The 26,063-nt window shown below is 36.3% G+C and overlaps 1 protein-coding gene and 1 pseudogene across 2 annotated transcripts in view; both read right to left on the bottom strand.

Annotated features, from left to right (window-relative positions):
* The window catches only part of BCKDHB (branched chain keto acid dehydrogenase E1 subunit beta), a 230,293-nt gene that overhangs the window by 138,780 nt on the left and 65,450 nt on the right, over window positions 1–26,063 (bottom strand). For both annotated transcript variants that reach the window (XM_063096964.1, XM_063096965.1), the window contains one exon: window positions 25,178–25,286. In XM_063096964.1, coding sequence (XP_062953034.1) covers window positions 25,178–25,286 — 109 coding nt within the window. The remainder of the gene's footprint in view (window positions 1–25,177; window positions 25,287–26,063) is intronic.
* Window positions 6,438–17,475, bottom strand: LOC134378162 (translation machinery-associated protein 7-like; annotated as a pseudogene).

The following is a 26,063-nucleotide window of genomic DNA, read 5'->3' as shown; positions in this document are numbered from 1 at the left end:
AATTTTGGCACCTTGCCTCTATGAACACTTCATCAACCATAGCAACTGACACCACCTTAATTTTCAAAGCTGAATAATGTAGACCTGAATCAGCTCTAACAAGCTTCAAGGAAGAATAAGCCACTAGTATCAAGGAAAACCATTTCTTGATTTCCCTGCCCAACCAAGTACGTGCAATATAGAGTTGACTGAATCTGGGAGGAAATTATAAGGGGAGTTTTAAAATGAAATTGAGTACCAAGTTGATGAAATTGCCCAGTTATGCTAGGAAGCCTTCTCAAGTTCTTATGTGAGAATAATGTTAACAGTGGAAGTGCTGGGGAAAATTATTTCGTTTTGTTCATTTTCCCCATAGTCTTTTATTACATTGTTATATACACCATTTATTTTTAATTCAAAGAGCACAGAAGAGTAAAATGAAAGCAAAAGCCTCCCTCTGCTATCCAGTCAGCTCTTCCAACTCCACTGCCCAAAAGTAATCAATGCTAACAATTTCCTGGGTGTCTGCAGTGGACAGCTCTAATTCTTCCCAGGATCCAAACTTCTGAATTCCCTTCCTATATTTGGTAAATCCTTGACCTTATAAGGTAGAGAGGCCTTTGTACACCACAGAAATGAGTTCTACATACTCACTTTCCCAGCTTCCCTTGCAGCTAGTGCACAAAACTGGTATCTGCCAATCAAATACACCCACAGCAGATTCTGAATTTGAAATTGGTGACACAAAAGAACAGCAACTGTTCAGAATCCATTCCAGAGTAACAGGGAGGTCGATCCAGCATCCAGGCTCAGAGGTATCATGATTCAGACCACAGCACCATGCCCGCTGACAGCTGCTGGGGCATCTTTGCAGAACCAGTTTTTTGGTTATCACTTCTAGATATATGGTATCTAAGCCTGGTTCTCAGGTGCTCCAGAGATCTGTGAGCTATTTACTATGCTTCAATAAATCTTTTCTGCTTATATTCAACAGAATTGATTTCATTTGCTTGAAAGCTAAGAACTCTCTATTTTCACTCCCATGTTTATTGTAGCACTATTCACAATGGCCAAGATACAGAATCAACCTAGGTGTCCAATGACAGATGAACGGATAAAGAAAATGTGGTATGTATACACAGTGGATAATGAAATCCTGTCATTTGTAGCAACATGGATGAGCCTGGAAGTCACTTTAAGTGAAATAAGTCAGACACAACAGAAAGATAAATACCACATATTCTCACTCATGTGGGAGTTTAAAACAAAGTTGAACTTTTTAAAAAATTATAGAAATTTTTTAAAAAACCTAAAAACTCTAATTCAGTTATTTTTTCAGATATTTATAATATACAAGTATACATACACATAGATCTATATTTCTTTCTTTTCACAAATAGAATCACATTGTACACACTATTCAGAACCCTTCTATAATATTTTTTTTTTCACTTAGCAATATATCTTGGTCATCTTCATATATCATGATTAGAAATTAGAACTTCCAAGCATATCATGGGCTTTAACAGTTGGGCCTATGTCAAAATATAGTTTTTAAAATCATATTATAAGTAAAAACTATTAAATTTAATGGTGCTGTTATGAATGATGTAGTGGGGAATTTTATTCCTGTTTTTTGTATATTTTTAATGATATTTTTAAAAGCAGTGCCAGAGAAAGCTAAATATTCTTTAAATGATTAATATTTAAAAAAAAAAAAAGAAATTGATAAAAACCTATAAACTACTTTTGTAGGTAAATCTCAAAGCGGATAATAATTAAGCTAACAAACCTGCAACATAAAGCAGTGTTAGAAAACATAAGTATCAGAGCATTTTTTAAAAGATTGTAACGCATAAACCATGTTGAGTCAGATACTTCCAACGTCTAAAGCAGGGACAGGCAAACTACAGTTTGCAAGTCAATTTTTCTGTAAATGACATTTCATTGGATCACAGCCATGCCATTCATTTACATATTATACATGGATGTTTTCACCCTACGATAGCAGAGCTGAGTAGTTGCAACTACTGTATGGCCTGCACACCTAAAATATTTACTATCCATTCCTTTACAGAAAGATTGCCGGCCCCAGTTGTAAATGTTTTCAGAGGTTAATCCTAGCCCATTCATTGATGGCTTAAACCCGGTATTAGACAGATGGACAGACGGACAGATGGGGGTACAAAAGGACAGACAGGGAGACAGACAAATTCAACCAAAGTAGTATATTCTACTTAGCAGTTCTCAATTGCCAAACCAAAGTGAGGTTCAATAATGGTGCTGATGACATCAGGCAAACACACCAAAGATAGCACATAGGCTCTTCACCATCATTAAGTCCTCTTTCCCCTGGCAGCAAGATCTGCATGTCAGTAGACAAGGCTTGAAGCCAGTACACATTCCATCTTGCTTGTGAGTCAGTGGCCGCCATTCAACACTCCTGTCTTTCCCGCCTTGTAAATCAGTTGCCAGCTGGTAATTAGCAAATCCTTGGAACACACAATTCTAAGGGCTGGCAAACCAAAAGATGTGCTGGCATCTTGGCCTACGTCCTTTGATAAGTTGCCAGTGAGTGACTAACTGCTTTGTTGTCTATAAATTACCCAGAATAATAAGGTCTCATTATTTTAACAATTAATTAAGGGACAACATAGCAAACAAAGCCGAATTCTCTATTTTAAAAAAATCATGCAAAGAATAAGATTCAGGAAGAGTCATATTAAGAACAACCAAAAAACCTTTTCTTAGATTTGCATAAATTTAATCCTGAGAGCAGGAGAATAAGAATGAAACCTTAATATGTTCATTTTTTTAAACATGGTAAGCAAATCACCCACAGAGCAAGCTAGAATTCACAGGCACTTTCTATTTACATTTAATTTCAAAGATGTTTATTTCAAGAGAATGCCATTATTTCAAATTAGCTTTCTTGCATTCCTACCCCATGGCTATGTGCTTCCTGAAAAAGAGCAGGTAACAGGATCTTCAGGAGCTGAAGAACACCATGCACAGTCATATTACAGATTCCTATTTTCATAGTAGTGGGACCGAGACCACCCCATTTTACACATACTGATTACATTCGCATCTTAGCACTAATGAACATTCCACAAAGAAACCTTTCAGCACCAAATATATACTGACAAAATGTACAACTTAGAAAAATAAAAATCTTTCCAAGGTCAAAATAAAAAAGATGCAATTATCAGACAGAATAAATTTTTAAATGTATACTGCAAAATTTGCACATACAAGGGGCCTTCAAAAAGTTCATGGAAAAATATGTATTGTCTTTTAATTTCATTTTTCCATGAATTTCCTGAAATACCCTCATACGTGTTTTCTTATACATGCAAATGCATGTATATTCATAATACACATTTACTTACAGATTCATGGCACAAATTAGCTCACGCTTGGCCCCATTTTATTTCCACTCTCCTTTTTTCTTCCAATTTACTTCTAATTTGCTATACTGCTTATAAGCCATCTTAAACACATTTTTTAAAGAGATAGTGTGTATAAATAACATACACACTATGTATAATAAACATTTATTCATTTAATAGTTACTGTGTACTCAATATATGCATGCATCATGTAAGGTGCTAGAATATGAAATCGAAAAATGTAGTCCCTGCCATTGTAAAGCACACACTCAACTGGGAGTTATAAAGATGGAAACATATTATCAGCCAGCAAATAAAAACATCATATGGTGATGGGAACAAACTGCTCTGGGAATACAGAGGGAAGCAGCAACCTGGTTATAAGGATCAAGAAGGTTTCACCACAGGAAGTACAACTGGTGGAGATCTTAGAGATAAAGAGGCACTTGACACAAGTGAAAATAAAGTGAATATTCCACATAGAAAAGAAAGGTACATACAAAGAAATGGAGGTGTGAAACTGAGTGTACACTTGTGCATACATCTACAAAATCAGATCTACATGATGTTTCAGGTAAAGGTGAATACTGAAACCTATAAATTGTAGTCATGCATCGCCTAACAATGGGGATCTGTTCTGAGAAATGCATTGTTAGGCAATTTCATCATTGTGTGAACATCATAGAGTGTACTTACACAAACCTAGGTGGTATAGTCTACTACACACCTACACTGTTTGGTATAACAATTATGATCTTATGGGACCACCGTCGTATATGTGGTCCATCATTGACCAGAACATTGTTATGCAGTGCATGACTGTATATTCCTGCCTCTAGAAAGCACTTTCCAATTCCTTCTGATTTATACACTAATAGTTCATGGAGAAAGCATCTACAACAAAATAACTCATTCTTAATGATGCAAGTTTCCCTGTGAAGCACACTATTACCATAATAGAGATAATAGGGTCATTTTTCTGCCCTGGCAGTAATCTGCAGTACTGCTAGTTTCCTCACAAATGTGAAACTCAGGTAGGGCTTTATTTGTGTTGCACTATACATGTTACAGTAAGAAAACATAAATGTTCTCTTCTTTTTGTTTTTTTGGCAACTGGCTGTAAATGTTCTCTTTTTAAAAGGAAGTGGAGAATATTCCAAAATGTGTCAGTTCATGCTGCCCAATTACTATATTATATTCAAAGTCTCCATATCTGAAAAAGCCTATCTCATTTGTCAGAATTTACAGTCTAGTGGGGAAGGGGGCAAATCCACCAAACCAGAAGTCCAGATCTGGCCTTATCTGAGCTTAATTTAGTGGTCTCTAACAAAGCATTATATTCCTTTTGTGCCCCATTATCCCACCTGCAATCATAGGAACACCATAGGAACAGAATGAGGACACACTAAGTTACTAAGTTCCTGGGAGAAAAACCACATTACAATTTAAAATAATTCAGTGATACAGTCATTAAGGCCATAAAGAAAGTTTTGATTCTAGGAAGAGTTATTTTTATCCCTATTATCATTTGCTGTATAAAACTTATATTGAACTAATATCACCACATTACAATTGATAACTTTCTGAATACATAATCTTTCAGATTTGAGGTTATTAATTATGGTCATACTTTTTTGATAATTTTCTTTTCTATACCAACAATTACTTTTAACACTGATGTTAGAGATAAGGAAGGATATATAACCAAGAAAGCTAAGTGCAATTTCTTCCAATAATCACTTCTAGTAATCAAAGTGCCAAACTTGGATTCTACTTAACCCATGGTGATTACTGAAAATATAGGTGGACCAAAAAAAAAAAAAAAAAAGATTTAACAAGTCTTAGTGCCCCAAGAGAGTAAACCACAGAGGTCTCCTAGGAGCTATAGTGGGTGAGAGTCACACCACATGATAATCTAGGCTTTCAAGCCATAAGCCATCAAAGGTTTACTGAGTACTAGGGCAAAAGAAATGCAGACAAATAAGATCAGATGAACTGGAGCGAAGAGAGAAACCCCCCCCCCACACACACACATACAAAAAGGTAAATCTTGAAGAATAAATACAATTAGATGCACAAAGGCAAAAAGCTGGCATTCCGTGCAGTGGGATACCATATGTGAACTAAAAGAAGGGTCAAAACAAGTAGGCCGAGCACACCCCATGTGTTATTCTATATGATGCACTAAGATGGGCACAGTATCACTTCTATAATACTCTTGCCAAAAATATATTACCTAAATTTGACCATGACAAAACATCAGACAAACCCAATTGAACTCTTTCTTCCAAAGGTTGTTAAACTATTGTGATTCCCCACTTTCTCCATCCTTCCATCTCACCACAACCCATTAGAACCCCATTGTCAAAAAAGTAGATCTCTGGTGTCTCTGAAAATTAATTCTAAGTTGTGGATATCCATCCTGTTGGTATTGGTACTGATTTTGATATTTGTGCATGAACAGGTAATAGCCACTACTGGCCACTAGACAAGATGATGCAAGATACCATTGACTTTATGCCTTTTCAATTTCAGCGATATTAAAATGTGATGGGGGAATGGGTACCTTAGAATTAATGAAATACAGTGCCTTATACTGGGTAGATGACTTCATTATTATTATTTATAACAATATTTATTTAGTATTATCATATTTTTCACATCATGTTTTCAGTACCGAAGTCCCTCAGTTTCCATAAGTACAATATTGCCCATGAGGAGCAGCAATTCCCACTAGACAACAAGCATTACCTGCTGTCCACTGACTTCCTAAATGAAGAGAATAGACAGAAAAGATCATCAGAGCACAATGACAAAAGAAATTATTTTCAGGTAAGAAAGACACATGGGGACTATACAATATGTTTATTAGACTGCAAAATTCCTCATTCATACCTAACACTGAATGGTAGCAGTTGAATTTATCAATCAGCATCCAATCAGGAAAACAAAAGCCACTCTAGCAAAATTTAATCCAATTCAAGGAATCTGTTACAAAGGTGTTGAAGGGCTGAAGTTGCACATTGCAAAAGAGTACAACCAGAGATCAGGAAGCAGCTACCACCTTTAGGCTAGACCCACTAGCCCACAGGAGCCACTATCAATGCTGGAACCAATCAGCTGCTGCTGAGCAGCACAGGCCCCTCCAAAGGCCTTGTCACCAATGCCGCTGCCATCAACACTGCGTACCACTGGTAGCTGCAGCAGAGCAGTCTTGTCAATAGCTACTACTAGATGTGCCTTGAAAGCCACAACAGCATCCTTTACACCCTCCTCCTACCTTCTAAACTAGCAAAAGTGCTGCCCAGTAGAACTCAGATTCTAACTGGAACTCAGCTAGCAAGGGGATCAGGAAAACACAGTTTACTACTTTCCAACCCCAGCATTGTAGAGGAGAACACAGAAGGGCAAGTGTGGGGATGACAGAGAGCTGGCGTATAAATATCTAACATTTACATAATAAATAGCATGTAACCCCCTCCTTCTGCAACCAATCATGACACAGCTGACAAGGGGCCCACCGAGGGTCCTGAGGTATGAAGCTAAGGACCAACCATTCTCCTGCAACCAGGCAAGGAGCACGCCAAAAACACCACTCCCATGTGGGTGGCCCACCACAGCCACCACAATACAACGGCAGCCACCAAAGCAGCTAGACACCACAACCACCATGCAGATGGCCCACCAGCCACTCAATTGCACTAACACAAAGAGAGTCACCAGTGGAGACCAAAGAAAAGAAGAGGATGTCTCTCTCCACAAAGCCCATTCCAAACCAATAGAAGAAGCATCTACTCTACAATAACATTGGGGGGACTGAACATACCTCTCTCAGCACTGGACAGATCATCTAGGCAAACATAGTAACCCTTACTCTTTCAGAAGGAGAGAAGAAATCTAGGGTTATCAGAGGTGGGAGTGGGGAGGGAAAAGGAGAGGGGGAGAAATTGGATAACGGGCATAAAGAATAAGTACAATTTGTAATAATGTATATGCTAATAATATTGGTTTGATCAATATGTGCTAATGTTGAACCCCAAAAATATGTGTAATCAATTATGATTCAATAAAAAATATATAAAAAATAGAATTATAAGAATTTAAAGTATTTTAAATAAATTTGATCAATGTTTACTTAAAATACATACATATATATATAAATAGCATGTAACAAACAGCATATAAGAGAAATGCTCATCATCTTTGACAAGAAATAAAGAAATCCTCGATATATTAGCAACCAAAACAGCTTATATTTATTGAGCCCTTCCTGAATATTAGGCACTGCTTTAAATACCTTAAATGTATCACCTCATTTTTTTTTTTTTTTTTTTTTGTCGTTTCTTCGTGACCGGCACTCAGCCAGTGAGTGCACCGGTCAGTCCTATATAGGATCCGAACCCGCGGCAGGAGCGTCGCCGTGCTGCCAGCGCAGCACTCTACCAAGTGCGCCACGGGCTCGGCCCTGTATCACCTCATTTTATCCTCCCAACTTAATATGATTGATATTAGATTTACCCCAATGCTACAGATAAGGAAACAGGCACAAAGACATCAAGTAGCTCAGTTAAAATTATAAAATAGTAATAACACTGCATTCTGAGCTTATAACCACTACATTATATTGAATAAAAGTTTGCCCAAAATGGATTTCAGTTGAAATATTAAATACGAACACATATCAAGCTTGATCCTCTCCATAAGCCTTGAAAATTAATAGCAGCAATTAATTAAAATTAATAGTTGTATACTTTAAGAAAGGGGATGTTATGCTTGCCATATTTTGTAAAAATAGAAAATATAATCTTAAGATTAAATAAATAATTGCTATCTTCCCTGAAACCAATCAAGTATTAAATCTAGAATTTTCTCACTGATCTCCAGCAATTCATTCTCATTTTCTCAAATTAGTTTTTTACATAGTAAATGAGCTTTATACTCATATTCCATAAAATAAGTATTTTTATAATCTCCACATACATATCTGCTTATTAAATATAAGTCAATCCTTGACTTTCAGATATTTGACTCTGCACACATTCCAATAAACACATTAGAAATGGCCTATAATCAAAAAGTGGAAGATTAAGGCTTAATTTAACATGATACAATGAACTTCCAAATATGTTAGGATATGTTATAAACAATCTTAAATAATCTGTAAGAGTCCCTGAAGAACTAAAAATGTCCCACAGTGGCCCTCATATGCCCATGGACTCAGGAACTGTTCCTCCCAATCCCTCTTACTAAATCTGAGTTGCCCAACCAATGGCTACTAAAACACAATAACAGTTCTTCACTCTTCAGAGAACCATTTTACACCAATTATTCCTGAAGCTGGCTGAATGTCAATTGACCCCCCTGCTAAAGCTCTGTAAACCCTTATCCTTCTCTCTCTCCTGAGTTAGAACACTCCTTCTAAGTTGTTCTCATGCCCCAACATTCTGAATAAAAAAAGCTTATGCTTTACGGTGTTAATATGAAAATAAATCATTGGAGAATTTTATATAATAATAACAGCAACAACTTTTGATGCATTACTAACATTTATTAAGCATTTACTATGTGTCAAGCACATTTAACCAAATGATACTATGGAGAAAATTTTATATCACTATATTTTTTAAGCTAGATGAAATAAATAATTTTCTACGAAGATCAAAATTATCAATATTTACTCAAGAACACATAGTAAGGGGGTGGCCAGTTGGCTCACTTAGTTAGAGCATGGTGTTGGTAAGACCAAGGTAAAGGGTACCAGACAGCCACCTCCCCCACAAAAAAGAACATGTAATAGACCAGTAACCTTAAAAGCTTAAAAGATAATGAAAAAGAAGTTAAAGATCCGTCCCAAAAGGCACAAGAACCAGACAGTTTTATAAACAAATTATACTAAACCTTACAGAACATACAATATTCCTAGTTATTCAATACAGTTTGGAACAGAGAAAAAGAAAACATCCCAGTTCATTCTGTAAAACTAACATAACTATGATTCAGAAACCAGACAAGGTAGGATAAACTATAGGCTAATTTTACATTGAAAACATATTTATATATATAGAGAGAGAAAACTATAGTCCAATTTTATGTATAAACATAAATAAAAGTTTTTTGGGTTTTTTTTTTTTTTTTTTTTTGGCAGCTGGCTGGTAAGAGGATCTGAACCCTTGACCTTGGTGTTACAAGACTGTCCTCTTACCAACAAGTCTTTTTAAAAATCTTCAAACTGAATCCAGCAATATGCTGAAAGAGTAATGCATCATAATCAAGTAGAATTTAACCCAGGGATGCAAGAATGATTCAACATTAGAAAATACAATAAAATTAATCTCATCAAGTCATTAAAGAGAAAAACCATATAATCATTCCATTAGATACCTGAAAAAAAATCTAGTAAGGTTAAACACACTGTGGGGAGCGGGAGGAAGGGGACTCTCAGTTCAAAATAAAGAGAAATTTCCTTAACTTGATAAAGAGCTCTGACCACGACCCAAGTTAAGAAAGGATGACACGTTTCTAATAAAGAAAAAAGATTAAAATGTTTCCTCTCATTAATTATGGAAAGAAAGAGCTCTAACTGTCACTAGCTGTAGAGAATAAGATTTTCCACCTAGAAAATCTAATTAGCCAAAATATCATTAATGAATTAATTAAGGTCTCCAAATGCAATACCAACAAACAAAATTCAATTGCTTTTCTATACACCAGTAATAACCAATTAGAACATGTAGTGGTGGAGGGAATATCCTACCCATAATAGCAACAAAAACATAAAACATCTAGGAATAAACCTAAACACAAATGTGCCAAACCTAATGAATAATTTATTAATGGACACAGATATATTAGTGACATTCCCCAGAAATTAACATCAAACTTTGGAGATCCAGTTGTTTCAAAGTGAACTTCCAATAAACAAATTAGTAAAGACACGTTTTTTGATGACAAGAAAAAAGTTTAAAAAAAAAAACTTAAAAATTTCTCCTCTGCAAAGTGCAGTCAAGAGAATGAAAAAACAGTCAAGAGAATGAAAAAGCAAGAATGAAGACTGGGCAAATATTTTTACAAAAAACATACCTGATAAAGGACTGCTATATAAAATATACAAAGAACTCTTGAAACTCAACAGTAAGACCAAGGTCATGAGTTCGGATCCCTGGACCAACCAGCCATCAAAAAAAGGGGGGGAGGGGGATGGTAAAAGACATTAATAATATATACAGATATATATATATATATAAAGATATATAGATGGTAATTAAACTATGAAAATATGCTCCAATGCTCTGTATTGTATGTTGTCAGGGTAATGCAAATTAAAACTGCAATATTACCATACGCCATTGGAATGGCCACAGTCTAGAACACTATCAACACCAAATGCTGGTAAGGATGTGGAGCAATTGGAACTTTCACTCACTGCTTGTGGAAATACAAAATGGTACAGCCACTTTAAGACAGTTTGGCACTTTCTTAAAAACTAAACATACTCTTACCATATAATCTAGCAATTATGCTCCTTGGTATTTATCCAAAAAAGTTGAAAACTTAAGTCCATACAAAAACCTGCACATGGATGTTTACAGCAGCTTTATTCATATTTGCCAAAACTTAGAAGCAACCAAGATGCTCTTCAGTAGGTAAATGGATAGATAAACCATTGTCTGGATAGTGGTACAACCAGACAATGGACTATTATTCAGAAATGAAAAAAAAAAAAAAAAAGCTGTCAAGCCATGAAAAGACATGGAGGAAAGTTAAATGCATATTACTAAGTGAAAGAAGCCAATCCAAAAATGTTTCATACCGTATGATTCCAATTATATGACACTCTGGAAAAGAAAACTATGGAGACAGTAAAAAGATCAGTGTTTGCCAGGAATTGGAAGGTGGGGGGAGAGGGGATACACAGAGCACAGGGGATTTTTAGGATAGTGGAAATACTGTGTATAATACCGTAATAATGAATATATGACATTATACATTTGTCCAAACCCATAGAATGTACAACACCAAGAATGAACCGTAATGTAAACTATGGACTTTGGGTGATAATGATGTGTCAGTGAAGGTTTATCAATTGTAAAAAAAGAAAATGTACCACTCTGGTGGGCGATGCTGATAATGGGGGAGGCTATATTTGTCTGGGGGCAGGGGGTATGTGGGAAATCTTTATAACTTTCTCTCAATTTTGCTATAACCCTAAAAGTGCTCTAAAAAAATATAAAGTCTAAAAAAAAAAAGGCAAAACTCCGATATGTAAGAGAATAGGAACATAAGGTTTTCACTCTTAGTATTCCCAAATTAAATGTCTGACAAACATTTCCAGTTTTTGTTCTTAGCTTTCAAACTACAAATAATTACTTATTGAGTACTTGTGTCAATAATTCCTTACCCTTCCAGAGTTTTTACTAACTGCCATTTAGAGACTCACAGTATCTGGCTTCATCAATCATTTATTACTCAGGGCTGAACTGAAGAATATATGGGGCTTACAGAAAGCAAGAAAGAAATTAAGAAATGGGTTTTAGGGTTTTTAAAATAAGAAACACAGACATAATTTTCTTCTCCCATATACCCAAACATATACAAACAGGTATGTTTATTTCAATGCTGTTTAAAATAGCCAGAGTTTAGAAACAACTGTGTTACATCAGAAGGGAAAGGATAAATTATAGTATATCCAAAGCAATTTTATGAGCTAAAAATCAGATAAATCTATGTGAACTGACATAGAAATATATCTAAAATATATTGGTAAGTAAGATGAGCAAGATTTAAAATATTTATAACATGCTCATATTTTTAAGATTTGTGTGTGTGTGTGTGTGTGTATATATACTCTATACATTCACATATGTATTAGTCCATTTTGTGTTGCTTATAACAGAATACCTAAAACTGGGTAATTTATAAAGAAACAAAATTTATTTCTTACAATTTTGGAGACTCTTAAGTCCAAGGATAAAGGTCATGTCTGGTAAGGACCTCCTTCCTGGTAGGGATTCTTAGCAGAGTCCTGAGGCAATTCAGCATATCACATGGCAAGGAGGGCTAAGCTCACCTGCTCTCCTTATAAAGCCACTAGTGTCGCTCCCATGATAACCTATTTATCCATTAATCCATAAATAGATGAATCCATTTGCGTGGGCATAGTCCTCACGATCCTATCACCTCTTAAAGTCCCCACCTTTCAAATACCATATTGGGGATAAAGTTACAAAATGGTCTTGGGATGGGACAAACTTTAAAATCATATTAACATTTTTATAAATGTATAGAAAAAGATTTGCAAAGCAAGTTACTGAAAAAGATTTATAGTAAGATCTTTTTTATGTTACACACACATAAACTGTGTACATGTAAGCAAATGCAGTCTGTGTATTTACATATGCATATAAATATAAATGCACAGAAAAATTCTGAGGAAGGGAGTTGGCAGTGAGGAAGTAGGGAAAAGGAATTTTCACTATTTTATTCTATATAGATCTGTGATGTTCAAACATTTTACAAAGAGAACACATGACTCATGATATTAAATTTTATTCAAAAACAAAAAACAAAAATAAATCATCCTATCACGTAGCTTAAGCTTAGTCATTGAGAATGTAAATATCATAAGGCTAATGACAAAAAATAGTTATCTGTTTAATGTCCAAATCTAGACTAAAAAGTGAATCATGTAAAGAATATGTCAGAGTATAAGAAAATTCCACCAGGTCCTATTCTAAAAATAGTTCCGTTTACCAGGTCAATCACAGAAGATACATAAATATACTCAAAGATAATTTTGCACTTCAAGTTGACTGAAAACCTTTTGATTCCTCTTGCTACTCAGCACTAAATCAAGACCTTCTCATCACAAAATAGAATAGCCTATTAGGTACAGTCCTGTTTGTTGTAGGGATCTGAAATTTTACAGTTTTTAGGTTTACAATAAATGCTACCCCACCAGGTTAAGATAGAAATAAAAATCTACTTGAACAATTCATAAAATAAGCAAATATGAAATAAACAAACATGATTTGTAATCAAATAAGTGGAAACAAATAAATTAATTATATGTTTAAAAGTACAGATAAAACTGACAGTAAATAAAACAATAAGTCAACAGTTGCTAGTGAATGGATTTTTCAGCTTTTATTTTCTTTTGTATTTTTCAGTACAAGCATATACAAAAGGTTAAAAAATAGACACAATCCTTCAACTGTCACTGTATCTACACCCTTTTGCAATGTGACTTTGCAACTCTTCCCATGAAGAAATAAAGAGTCTCTTTGCCTACCTCTTGAACTTGGGCTGACTTTGTGACTTTCTTTGCACACTGTAGCAAAAGTGATAGTGTGCGAGTTCTCGAACTATGCTTCAAGAGTATTGCAGGCTGTCACTTGCTCGCTTGGGACCTCTGCTTCCACTATGTGAGCAAGTCTGAACAAGACTGTAGAAGGATGAAGAGACAGGCAGACCAGAGCCTACCAGCCACAGCTCCACATATGTGAGAAAGCCCAACTGTGAACAGCAAATCCAACCTACACCTGACCTGCAACTCACCTCAGACCTATGAGGAAGCCAAGACGAGACCAGAACTGTCCAGCTATGCACAGCCTAAACTGCCAACCTGCAGATAAGCTATATTTAAAAAGTTAACTTAAGCAACTGAGTTTTAGGAGTGGCTTGTTAAGTGTCAATAGCTCACAGATTGAGCATGTATTACCTTTATAATGGGAAAAATCAATCTTCTTAAGAAAATAAGGTAAGGCATTGTTAACCACTCATTATAACATTGTTTATACCAAAATGCTAAATTGTCTGATTTTGAGCAAGTGTATATCTTTTTAATGGAAAAAAGGAATTAAATTAGCTCAAGAGGGTAACAGAACTATTTCATTGTAGTTAAGAATCCAGTTGACTTTTAGCAAACCCTTTTAGCAAACCCTATTGTCTCAGTCTGTTTTGTGTTGCTATAACAGAACACTTGAGACTGGGTAATTTATAAAGAAATTTATTTCTTATAGTTCTGGAGGCTGGGAAGTCTAAGGTTGAGAGGCTTGTATCTGGTGACAGATTTCTTGCTACAGCATCCCATGGCAGAAGGTAGAAGGGCAAGAGAGCATGAGAGAGCAAGAGGGCCAAACTCACTTTTATAATAAGCCCACTCTCATGATAACTCGCCCACTCCCACATTAACAAAATTAATCCATTCATGATGGCTTTGCTTCTCATTAGGCCCCTCATCCCAACACAGCTGCACTGGGGCTTAAGTTTGTATCACGTGATCTCTGGGGGTCACATTCAAACCACAGCAGTTATTACTGCCTTCACATAGTAAGTAGTGTAACCAGTACTTCAAACTCTGGCAGTCTGGTTCCAGAAAACACATTCTTAACCACTTTACTACCCTGCTTCAGGAGAACAGAAGGGATGCCTACAGGAAAAACAGAAGCCTGATTGACTACCTAAGGTGTCTGAACAAAATGAAGAAAAGATTGCATTGAGGAGATTAGAAACTGTATTAGTAATAGGAACATGAGAAATTAAGCAAATGAAAGGAGAAGGAAGAGAGAAAACATTACTAACTCCAGAAGAAGAAAAAAAAAAAAAAAAAACAGAGTTGTATACCAAAGAGAAAATGAAAGAACGCACTTCTCATTCAGTTGTGAATCATACTGATATGCTCATAGCAAGATAAACACTAAATTACAATGTGATCAAAAGTTACACTATGATTCTATGAAGATATTGAAAGAAATTCAGATATGTTGAGAGGGATGTTGTACGCTGGGGAAAGGAAGGTGGCATGAAAGACTAAATTCTCCTCCTCTAGTAGGAAGCTAAAATAATAATGTTTAAAATATTTTAAAATATGGTGATAAATTACTAGAAGAAATTGCTAAGAGAGTTGAAAATGGTTGCCTATGGGGAGAAAAGCATGGATTTGGTGAAGAGTGAGGTAAAGAACTGATATTTTTGGTTATACAATATAAGATTTTTAAAATTCTGTATGTATTATTTCAATTTTAAAACTAATTCAAAAATGTAACAAAAGAATTAATTATTTTTATTAATGGATCCAACTTATTCTTGTCAGTGATTGTACCTAGTATTAAATGTACTGTCCTGCACAAAAATAATTTGCTTAATGCAAAATACAAAATACTAATTCCTCTCCTCTATGTACGCTGATATTTGGAAAATATTTTTAAAGTCTTCTACCATTCAAAAGCTACTTAAAACAATGTTCCTCTCTTCAGTATGTATGAATTCATATATAATTAGTATATTTGTTAAAGAAAAAAATCTTCAATATCACTATAACCTATCGTTGCCTGAAATATTTTTGGATTTTTCAAAAATTCGGGAAATAAGATAGTACAAGGCTTTAAGCCTTTTAGTCTGTTACTTTCTCAGAAGAAGAAGCACAGATGAAAGCTATATTTACTTCAATATCACTGATGTCATGTACCACTCAGATAAAACGAAAAGTTCAAAAGACAAAAGAGTATCTTCTCCATGAGAAGACTGTATCTGATAACGTCACACTGACTCATTCCCTTTTTGAGTCACAACTATTTTGCACACTGTTGAAACTGCCTAGACTACTCTTCTTTACGTACCGTTTCTAAATATCCCTCTGCCATTTCAAAAGATTGCACTTTAATGTCATAATTACAATAAAGAATCAAGAAATCTAAAAATATTAGATTATTTTTACCTTCTATGTTGAGAAGACAAAGTTTGTTATCTATTTATTGCATATTCGAAGTAAGTAGAAAGAAAATTCAAAAACATTGCCACATAATGTATTACTTACCTATTTTTATTTTCATCTCTAGTTTATAAAGTTAATGGCTGAACTGAAAGAAATAATTTGTAAATGTTTTAGACTGGACATATGGGAGAGTCACCACAGTACAGAAGTTTGAACAGAGAACAATATATGGGCACCCAGCCCAGAAATGAGGGTGTCAAAGAGGTTGAGAAGAGCTGTGATAGGGATAATGCTGTGAATTCACCAAACAGTTTCATCCAGTCGCCCCCAAATGCAAGAAGACTACATTTCCCAGATGCCTTTCCTTCTATTTGGGAACCTGTGACTACGTCCCTTATGACTGCACAGTGCAAAAAGGTTCCCAAACTCCCCACCTGTGACCACACTGGACTGTGATGTGTAGTTTTCATAACTTCAGCAAAGCAAATTAATCCTATGCCAGTGGAGAAATTAATGCAGTATATTTTCAAACCTTTATACACTTCACAGGACGTACTGCCTTAATGTATGGCTATTAATTGTACATATTTCAATTTAATACAAAAGTAAATCATTGTAATTCTGTGGGAAATTTTTTTTAGATAACAGCTTATTTCTTGGCATGAAACTAGGACACTGGAGGAATTTATATTTCATTTATGCTTTTCGTTCAATTATAATTAAGTGAGATACAAAATAGGATGACATTGGAAAGAGGGCAGCCTCCAGGGTCAAAATGTCTTGGCTTAAAACCTAACTTCAAACTTAACTCCATCACTTATTATTCCTGTGAGCTTAAGTTTCCTTGGTTTTTTTTTTGGTGGGGGGGGGGGGTTGACAGCCTTTCAAATGAGTTGGTTTAATTCCAAGTGATACAGAATTCAGGGTAGAACAAAGACTAAAGAGCAGACTTGGGCAGGATACTGGGCTGTTTAAATTCACAGCTAAGGTAGGAATGGCTGACGAAAACAGCTAGAGATGACGAGCCACTGTATGACTACTTTCTGTCTTTTTTACAAAAGTTTATTCTTAAACATACAACAGGCTCCATGACAACACTTCATTGTAGCTATAGGTGGCACAAGATGTTATGGCAGAGAATCTAAATATTCAAACAGGAATGGAATCAACGAATAACTTACTTTTTGCTGATTTCTTAATTTCACCTGTGGCCAGGGGGCCCTTCCCCATGGCCTTCACTTTCAGTTCCTCTAGTTTCTTCTGCTCCTCTTTTTGTTTTTCTTGAAAGCCTTATCTTCCTCATCCATCTCCTTGGTCTGCTTCTTGGGCTGTTTCAGGGGCTTCCTCTTGCCACCTTCATGGCCAGACATGGGGCCTGCCACCTTGAGTAAATTTCTTAAACTTGCTAAACTTCAGTTTCCTTGTCAGTCCAAAAGGGATGGCACCACCTCATGAGCTTTTGGGAAGAGTAACTGCAACCATCTGTACCAAATATGTCTGATACCTGGCTCTAGAGAGAGACTCCAGGTTTGAATCCTGGCTGTGTGATTTGGGAAAAGTTAACTTCCCTAATCCTCAGATTCATCTATAAAATGTTGACAAGGACAGAATTTATCTGCTGCGGTTGTTGTGAGGATTAAACGAAATAGTCCATATGGCTACAAAATACAGCACTGTATAATATAAGCGTTCAGAAAGTGCTTAAAGACTAGGCCAATACACACATGGATTACCTCACTTAATCCTCTCAACAATCTTAAGAAGTATAATTATGAATTAATAGATGGGGTTCCTACTTCAGCTATTAAAACAAAGTTAGCATCTATATTAAATTTTGAAAGGCTGCATTTTATTGTACTAATCCAACTGAAGATATTTTAAAAGAGAAACATCTTTTCTTTAACCAAGATTAAAATTGCCTATTAGTGAAATCTACAGGAACTGAAACTCAAAATAGGGTAAACCTAAAATGAGATTACTTGGAAGGATCTGGAAGAAACTCATTAATCAAAGGAAGAGTAAAGGAATAAGAGAAATTCAGAGACCCAGTCTCATATCATCCCAGGCAAACCATCCATAGTAAGTGCAGCTCTGTCTTCACATAGAAAATCCCAGAAAAGTCAGAATGGCTGGGCTTGAGCCCAGTGTTCATGTCTTGAGATCACGGAGGTCAGATATAATGACTGGCAGCCTCTTCAGAACCACACAGAGTGGGGTAATATCAGTCACCCTAGGAACTGTATGTTACACAAGTAAAAGAAGAAATGAAAAGATGCTGAGATTAACTAATGAAAAAGAGCTGTGCACTACAACTGTAAGCTAAACCCTTCAATTTACCTCTATAACTGAACTATTTTGAATAGGATTTACTAATACCAATGACATGGATATGATAAAATTACATATTAGGAATAATTTAACTTTAAAAATGCCTAATAGTCTAGCTCCCTAAGGAACTTTTTAACTAATATCCTTTACATACTTTATTTATTATATATAGACTACTACTCCAGACTTCAGAAAATAACATCTCTACCTTAATAATACTGCAGGAGGAAAAAGCAGGAAATAGTTAATGCTTCCCTGAAATATCTCCTTCCGCATCAACTTAGTTCAGATGGTGCATAGTGGCAAAAATATGAAAGGAAATCACTTTGTCAGCAAAATCTTATCAATGAACATTATTAGGAAATGCACTCATCTCTCTTCCCTTAGATGTATTCAGACCTTCTCATTCTCCCTCCCTACTCGACCTCTCTTTCATATTTTCCTTCTCTTTACCTCTTTAGACTACATTCTGGTCATTTCTTTGGCTTTATCTCCCAGTTTACTAATTTTTCCTTCACTTATTTTCCTTGCTTATGAATATCTGGCTAAACCATTGTAGGGAAAGTGAAGGAAAATGGTCAGGGCCCCTCAGATGTTCAGAATTTTGCCGAGCAATTGATGTAAATATGCACGGGCACCCAGGTGTTCCTTGGCTATTGTCTGATGTAGATGCATGTGGGCACCCAGGTGTCCTGGGTTATCGGACTTATGTAGAAAGAACGAGTGGCTCTGATGCACGGGGGGGCTACTACTGCTGCTGGAAGCTATTGCTGCAAGCTGTTGCTGTCAGGGTCCATGGGATGCCCTGAGAGGTGGCTGCTGCCGCCAGAGACTACTGCTAAAAGCTGCTGCTGAGGATTGAGCTCCTGTCATCTGCCAATGGCTCCCAGGATCTTTCCCAATTACCTAGCATGGACCTGTATGTGGAGGGTCTGGTGCCCCAGCCGGGCATGTGAGGGGTTTGTGACCCAGTCTGTACAATGGGTTAGAAGGGTCTGTGGGCCCTAACCCCGACAGTACAATTGGCTACATAGGCAGGATTCCGACAATTGCCTTGGCAATACAACCATCAAGAGGTTTTTTTTTTTTTTAATTTCATTTGTTATTTTTTCCTTCTCAAATGTTACATTCTGGTTTTTTTTTTTTCAAATTTGCTTGTCTCACTCCTCAAGTGTCTCCTTTTTCTCATATGAAACCTACTTTTTTGTATTCTGTATATAATAATTTTAATATCTGAAGTCTTTATGGCTCTTTATCTGCCTTTTCTTGTTTCTGCTCAAAGGGACTCTATCTTTTACTTGGAATTTTATCTGAGACTATTTTGATTGCTGCCATCCTGAGATGAAGTGACTCCACAGAGGATTTTGGTTCCTTCTGACTTTTCTTGGGGCACCACCAACCTGAAACCACTTTAAACTACCTGCTTAAGAGTTTTCAGACCACACTACTAGCACGTATTTGAATTATACTGTGTAAGGGCCACTTTGTGACTAAAAATTCTCTGAAAAGGTTTTTTTTTTTTTCCTTTCCACCAGCACAGACTCAAGACAGGTAAGTTTTCTCCTGCCACCTCTGCACCTCACACTGTGAATGTGGTCCCACGGGCTTTCAGCAAGGGCTCCTAGCAGATTCTCTGCCTAACGTAGGCCCTGGACTTTATCTCCTGTCCCCAGTGCCCCATGAAGTCATCAAAGCAGAAGCTCCATGTCTCCAGGACTTGGAGGATAACTTTCTCAGGGAGAGAGCCAGCTTTGGCATTCACTTATCCCCAGCATTCTGAGCTTCACTTTGTTTTGGGACTCTGCAGAGTCCTTTCATACCAACTCAGTACATGTTTAAAATAAACATACAAACACACCACTCTTCCAGGTATCTAATCCACCATTTCTGCATTACTACCAGAGAAAGAAATCTTATTCTACACATACTTTTGACACCTCATATTTCCCCTCCTTAACTCGTTTAGATAGCAAATACTTCATACAATCTAAAAAATGTCTAACCCGTTTATCTCTGCTCATCCAGGCCCTCCTCACTTCACAGACAGGCTGTCCAAACAGCCCAGGTACCTAGTGACCGGGTTCTCCCCACACTTAGGCTGGAGGTGGTGAGAGACAGACATGAGTTCTAGACCATCCCTGAGTTCTTATCCATCGCAGCAGATTCTAGTTTGTCCTTGCTCTTTCCTACTCCATTTCCATCTTCCCTTCCTGACAGTATTACCTATGGACTTCAGGCTACGGCATCAAACACAGAAGCAACTGCCTCTCTTAGAATGTTTAACTAGCTTCTACAGTTACATATGGTCAAACGCTTATAATATATTCCTTTATATCTTTTAGTGTTTTGCTTCTCTAATCAAACCTTGACTGAATGAAACAGCAATATATAGAGATCTGTCTCATTCCTTTAAAAACTCCAGTAAAATCCATCAGATGGATGTAGTCTAGCTTATTCAACCAGCCTAAAATCCCCTCCTGATGGACAAAGAGTTGTTTCCAGTCATTGTTCTTAGAAATGACACTGCAATGAACAGTAACATTTTTTCGGATTTTTGTCAATGTACTGCTGAAACAGATTCCTAGAAGTAGACTATAGGTCAAAAGGTAAATACCCATATTATTTCTAACAGTTCTGTTCCCTCCTTAAAATTTATAGCTTCTTTTGGAAACCATGGAAGCAGAGATCTCCTATGATTGTGTAATAATAAAATTTTTAGTTGGGCACTTAAGCTAAAAACTTCTTTTCTCAGCCTCCTTTGTGGTCAAGGTATGGCCATGTGATTAAGTCTGACCAATGGAATGTGAGATTTAATAAGTGCAATTTTTAAGTCGTTTTTTAAGAAGGAGGATGATATCTTTTCCTTTCCTCCTTTCTACTTCCTGGTGGCTAAAATATACATGCAGTATTGGGAACTGGAGCAGCCACCTGGGCCCAGGAGGTAAAAACTATGTTCAAGGCAGCAGAGCAACTAGACAGAAGAGTCCTGGTACCTTGATGACTGAGGAGCTACCACACCAGCCCTGGATTGCCAACCTGGACATTTATATGAGAGAGTAATTTCCATCTTACTTTAAGTCTTATTATATATAGGCTTTATTTTTTAGCCTAACATATCTAACTTTCTGAAATTGTATAATTCATAAATATTTGTTTTATTCCATAAATATAAGGGTTAAAATGCATAGATTCTGTAAACATTACTTTAGTCTTCAAAATTATCTTTTTGTATCCTTACTTATACTTGACTGTGTTCCATTTAATTAAAATTACTATCTTAATAGTAATTAAATTTGACAATTTGCATTGCTAATAAGCTACCAGGTGATGCTTATTCAGCTGGCCCAGGGATCAACTTTGATAACCACCTAGAGAACACTAATATAAAGACTTTTTCTATTCTACTTTCTTCTGCAGAGAAGCTCTCTAGCTGGGAAAGAACCAGTGACTTTGGGATCTCTACTGAGCCATTAGGAGTCAAGAAAGGATTCAGAGTTAGAGTCCTTAAAATGGCACATAATCAGTCATGAAGAAATTTCGGAAAACCTTTTGTACCCTAAACCTCACCAAGGTCCTTCATAATCTCTCCCAGGGCCTAGAACAAATGTCTCAAGTTTATTTTCTTAGCTGGAATCCTATAACATTAAATGTTCCCTGGGTAAATGACCAATCCTGGTTTCAAAATTTGCAGAAAGTACATATTACTTTTCCAAATGTTTCCTAGTCTCCATTTATTAAATACTGGAAAAATTCTGCACTGATTGGCTATAACTGCTGGATGGCATTACAGATACAATATCCATACTGTATCTAAAGTATTAGAAATCATTTTCATCAAAAAGCTCAGTATATATCGTTTTCCTACTCACCTAAAGATTTTTAATTCTTACATTCATTATTTTTTGTTCCATGATAGGATACCTATCATAATAGTCACTAAAAAAATCTATAGAGTCGGGCCAGCCCGTGGCTCACTCGGGAGAGTGTGGTGTTGATAACACCAAGGCCACGGGTTCGGATCCCATATAGGGATGGCCGGTTAGCTCACTGGCTGAGCGTGGTGCTGACAACACCAAGTCAAGGGTTAAGATCCCCTTACCGGTCACCTTTTAAAAAAAAAAAAAAATCTACAGAGTCAATTCAATGTATATTTTTAAACTTAAGAGCAACTGGAATTCTGATAAATTTCCAAAGTGAGTGTATGTTGGGAAAATACAGGAAAATGGTCAGCGCCCCTCAGATGTTCAGAATCTTGCCGAGCATTTGATGTAAATGGACACGTGTGCCCAGGTGTTCCTTGGTTACTACCTAATGTAATTGCACATGTGCACCCAGGTGTCTTGTGTTATGTACTTAAATAAAAAGGATGAGTGGCTCTGAGCCACGGTGCCCGCCTCACCCCTGGGCTACCCCCAGGGGGGCCATGAGGAGGCCGCTACTGCTGCTGGAGGCTGTTGCTGCTGCTGCTAGTGTCCGCAGGACCCTCCAAGAGGCCCTCCGAGAGGCCACCAACACCACCAGGCCTGGAAGCTGCTAGACCTGAAAGCTGCTGCTGCTGCTGAGAACTGAGCTCATGTCATCTGCCAACAGCTCCCGGGATCTTTCCCAATTACCTAGCATGGACCCGCGTGTGAGGGGTCTGGTGAGTCTGCCTGGCATATAAGGGGTTTGTGACCCACTCTGCACAATGGGTTTGAAGGGTCTGAGCCCTAGCCGTGACAATACAAATAGAAACTTAATATAACTGAAATAATGAAACATTTTGGCTTTAGTTATGATTTGCCTTACTTGACAGTGTAAAATGACACAACCACTTTAAAAAAACTCTTCAGCAGATTCTTAGAAAGTTCAACCTATATCTACCCTGTAATTCACCAATTCCCATTCCTAGATGTTTATTGCCCAAAAGAAATGAAAACATATGTCCATGAAAACACTTAGACAAGGATGTCTCTAACAGCCTTGTGCGAAATAGGCAAAAACTGAAAACAGCAACAAACATTTATCAACAGGGGAATGAATAAACTGAAACAGAAGCCCACTTGCATGGGCCACGGATAAACTGTAATCTATTTATACAATAAATATTCATATAATGGAATGCTATTTATTCAACAATACTGAACATGCCTCAGGTTTTCAGATGTTCTTTTCCCCACAGCAGAGAAGGATTTCCGGGTTAATTCATTAGCAGGATGGCTTCAGAAATGCAGTTGCAAAATACTAATGCTTTTCACAAGACATTAGCTTGGTGAAGAGAGAGACTTATCTTGTAAGTAGTTATTACTAATTATTACTAAGTACAGTTGGCCCTCCATATCCATGGGTTCGTATCCATAGATTCAACCAACTGCAGATCAAACATATTCAGGAAAAAAAAAGAATTTCATCTGTACTGAACATGTAGAGACTTTTTTCTTGTCATTATTCCCTAAATACAGTACAACAACTATTTACATAGCAATTACATTGTATTAGGTATTATAGGTAATCTAAACACGATTTAAAGTATACTGAAGGATGTGCATAGGTTATATGCAAATACTATACCATTTTATATCAGGGACTTGAGCATCCACAGATTTTGCTATCTGTGGTAGGTTCTGGAACCAATCTACAGATATCAAGGGACCACGGTAATGATAACAATGAACAATGAATATTCATACAATGAATGAACCAGCAATGAAAAAGGAATAAACTACTGATCCAAGCAACATGAATGAATCTCAAAATCATTAGGTTGAGCAAAAGAAGGCAAATATAAAAATATAGATATACTATATATACTACATGATTCCATTTATATGAAGCCCCAAAACACGTACAACTACTCGGACAGCAATCAGAAGGGTGGCTGAGTTCGGGGTAGGGAGAATGGATTGGCAGGGAAGAGGCAGGAAGGAGCCTCTAAAAGTGATTAAAGTGTTCTGTATGTTATTTTGCAGAGTGGTTACATGGATGTATAACGGTTACCAAAAACATATAGGGCTGAAATAAGAAAATAATATGAAGAAGAAAAAAGTCTGTACATGTTCAGTACAGATGCAATTGAACAAAACTGAACACTTAATACCTGTGTATCTTCTTGTCTGTAAATTATATCACAATAAACATACATGTTTTTAAACTTAACTAAGGTAAATAGTGATTTGTGATTTGCCAAAGCAATGTTTCTTGAATTCAAAATAAAACATACTTTAGAAAAACAAATCATTTGATATTTAAAATTTCCATTACAGCTGAGAAATAAGCCATCAATGTGTGTTTATAGAATTATGATTTTGAGCTAACAGAAGGGTGACCAAACATCTCAGTTTGCCTTAGGCCAGTGTGGACCTGATATCACAGTACAATTGTTAACAGTGCCTACTTCACTACCAAAAGTATTCTAATTTTGATGAAGACCTTTGCAGTCACTTTAGCTAAAAGGGAACTTAGATATTATTTAGTACAATGAGCTCGTTCACTTTTTCACTCAACCCACATTTACTAAGCACCTATTACATACCCAAACATACTCCCTTTGTTCTTGCTACCACTTGCATTGCTTCTTTGTTTCCACAATCAAAATATAAAACAGCTAGATGGATTTTCCCTAAACATAAAATTTACACCTGAGAACAAACTAGATACAGAAGAAATCAATCAGAACTTTTATCTACAAGAAAAATATAAATCAAGCTTATAAAAAAAAAAATACTTGAGCTGTGAAAAACAATGTATGTAAAGATATTCACAAATGTAAAATAAAGGAAACCTTTACCTGCTGCCCTGTAAAGTATTTTAGGTTCAAAAAATATACATGGATTTTTATCCTCTATGCATGACAAAAGAAGTCCTTTGGCCTGGAAAGGGCTTCTGGGTACAACCACCTGCAAAAACAGATTTTTTAAAGAGACAATTTTAGTAAAAATGTATCCCAGTAAACTCACATATAGAAAGGGTTTATATTTAAATAACCAATTGTCATTAATTAAAAATAGAAATCTGGTACTTATTTTTAGTCTACTTGCCATTTATTATAAAATTTATATACTGTCCAAAAAAATTCCTTTTGTTCAACAAATATTTATCAGATGCCTACCATGTTCTGATAACTAAGACATTGCTCTTCTCTCAAAGTACTGTTCTTCTCTTAAAATATTGCTCATCTCTAAACTTATGTATATAAAAAATAAAAGGAATCTGCAAAGAGCATTCATCAAAGGAAAAAAAAGTAAAATTGCCAATATCTACCGTATTTACCTATACATAAAGAAATCTCTTCTACTAATATTCTGCTGCTACTTTCAAAGTGCATGCAACTCTCTTATCTCATTTTAACACACCAAAATCTCCTTTTCCATAAAAAAATATGGTCTTCATTTCATAAGTAGAAAATAAATCCACTGAATTTTATGATCCAGGCACTACACTGCCCAGTTATGGCAGAGGAAATAGAAAAGTGTGGGTACTCCACACTTCCATTTGACAGGAAGGGCTCCAGCACCTTCTTGAGAATGAGGGTGATTATGAGGGAGATACGACAGCAGAAGTACATGTGTTAACGTGGCCACACACTTTACGTAGACTAATTCACCTACTGTTCATACAACTCCATGAGGTAGCTATTATTTTCCCCATTTTAAAAATAGAAAACAAGCTTAAAG

The sequence above is a fragment of the Cynocephalus volans genome, chromosome 5, assembly GCF_027409185.1.
Source record: "Cynocephalus volans isolate mCynVol1 chromosome 5, mCynVol1.pri, whole genome shotgun sequence".
Classification (NCBI taxonomy): domain Eukaryota; kingdom Metazoa; phylum Chordata; class Mammalia; order Dermoptera; family Cynocephalidae; genus Cynocephalus; species Cynocephalus volans.
The sequence above is the reverse complement of the archived record's forward strand: the minus strand, read 5'-3'. Positions and strand labels throughout refer to the sequence as shown.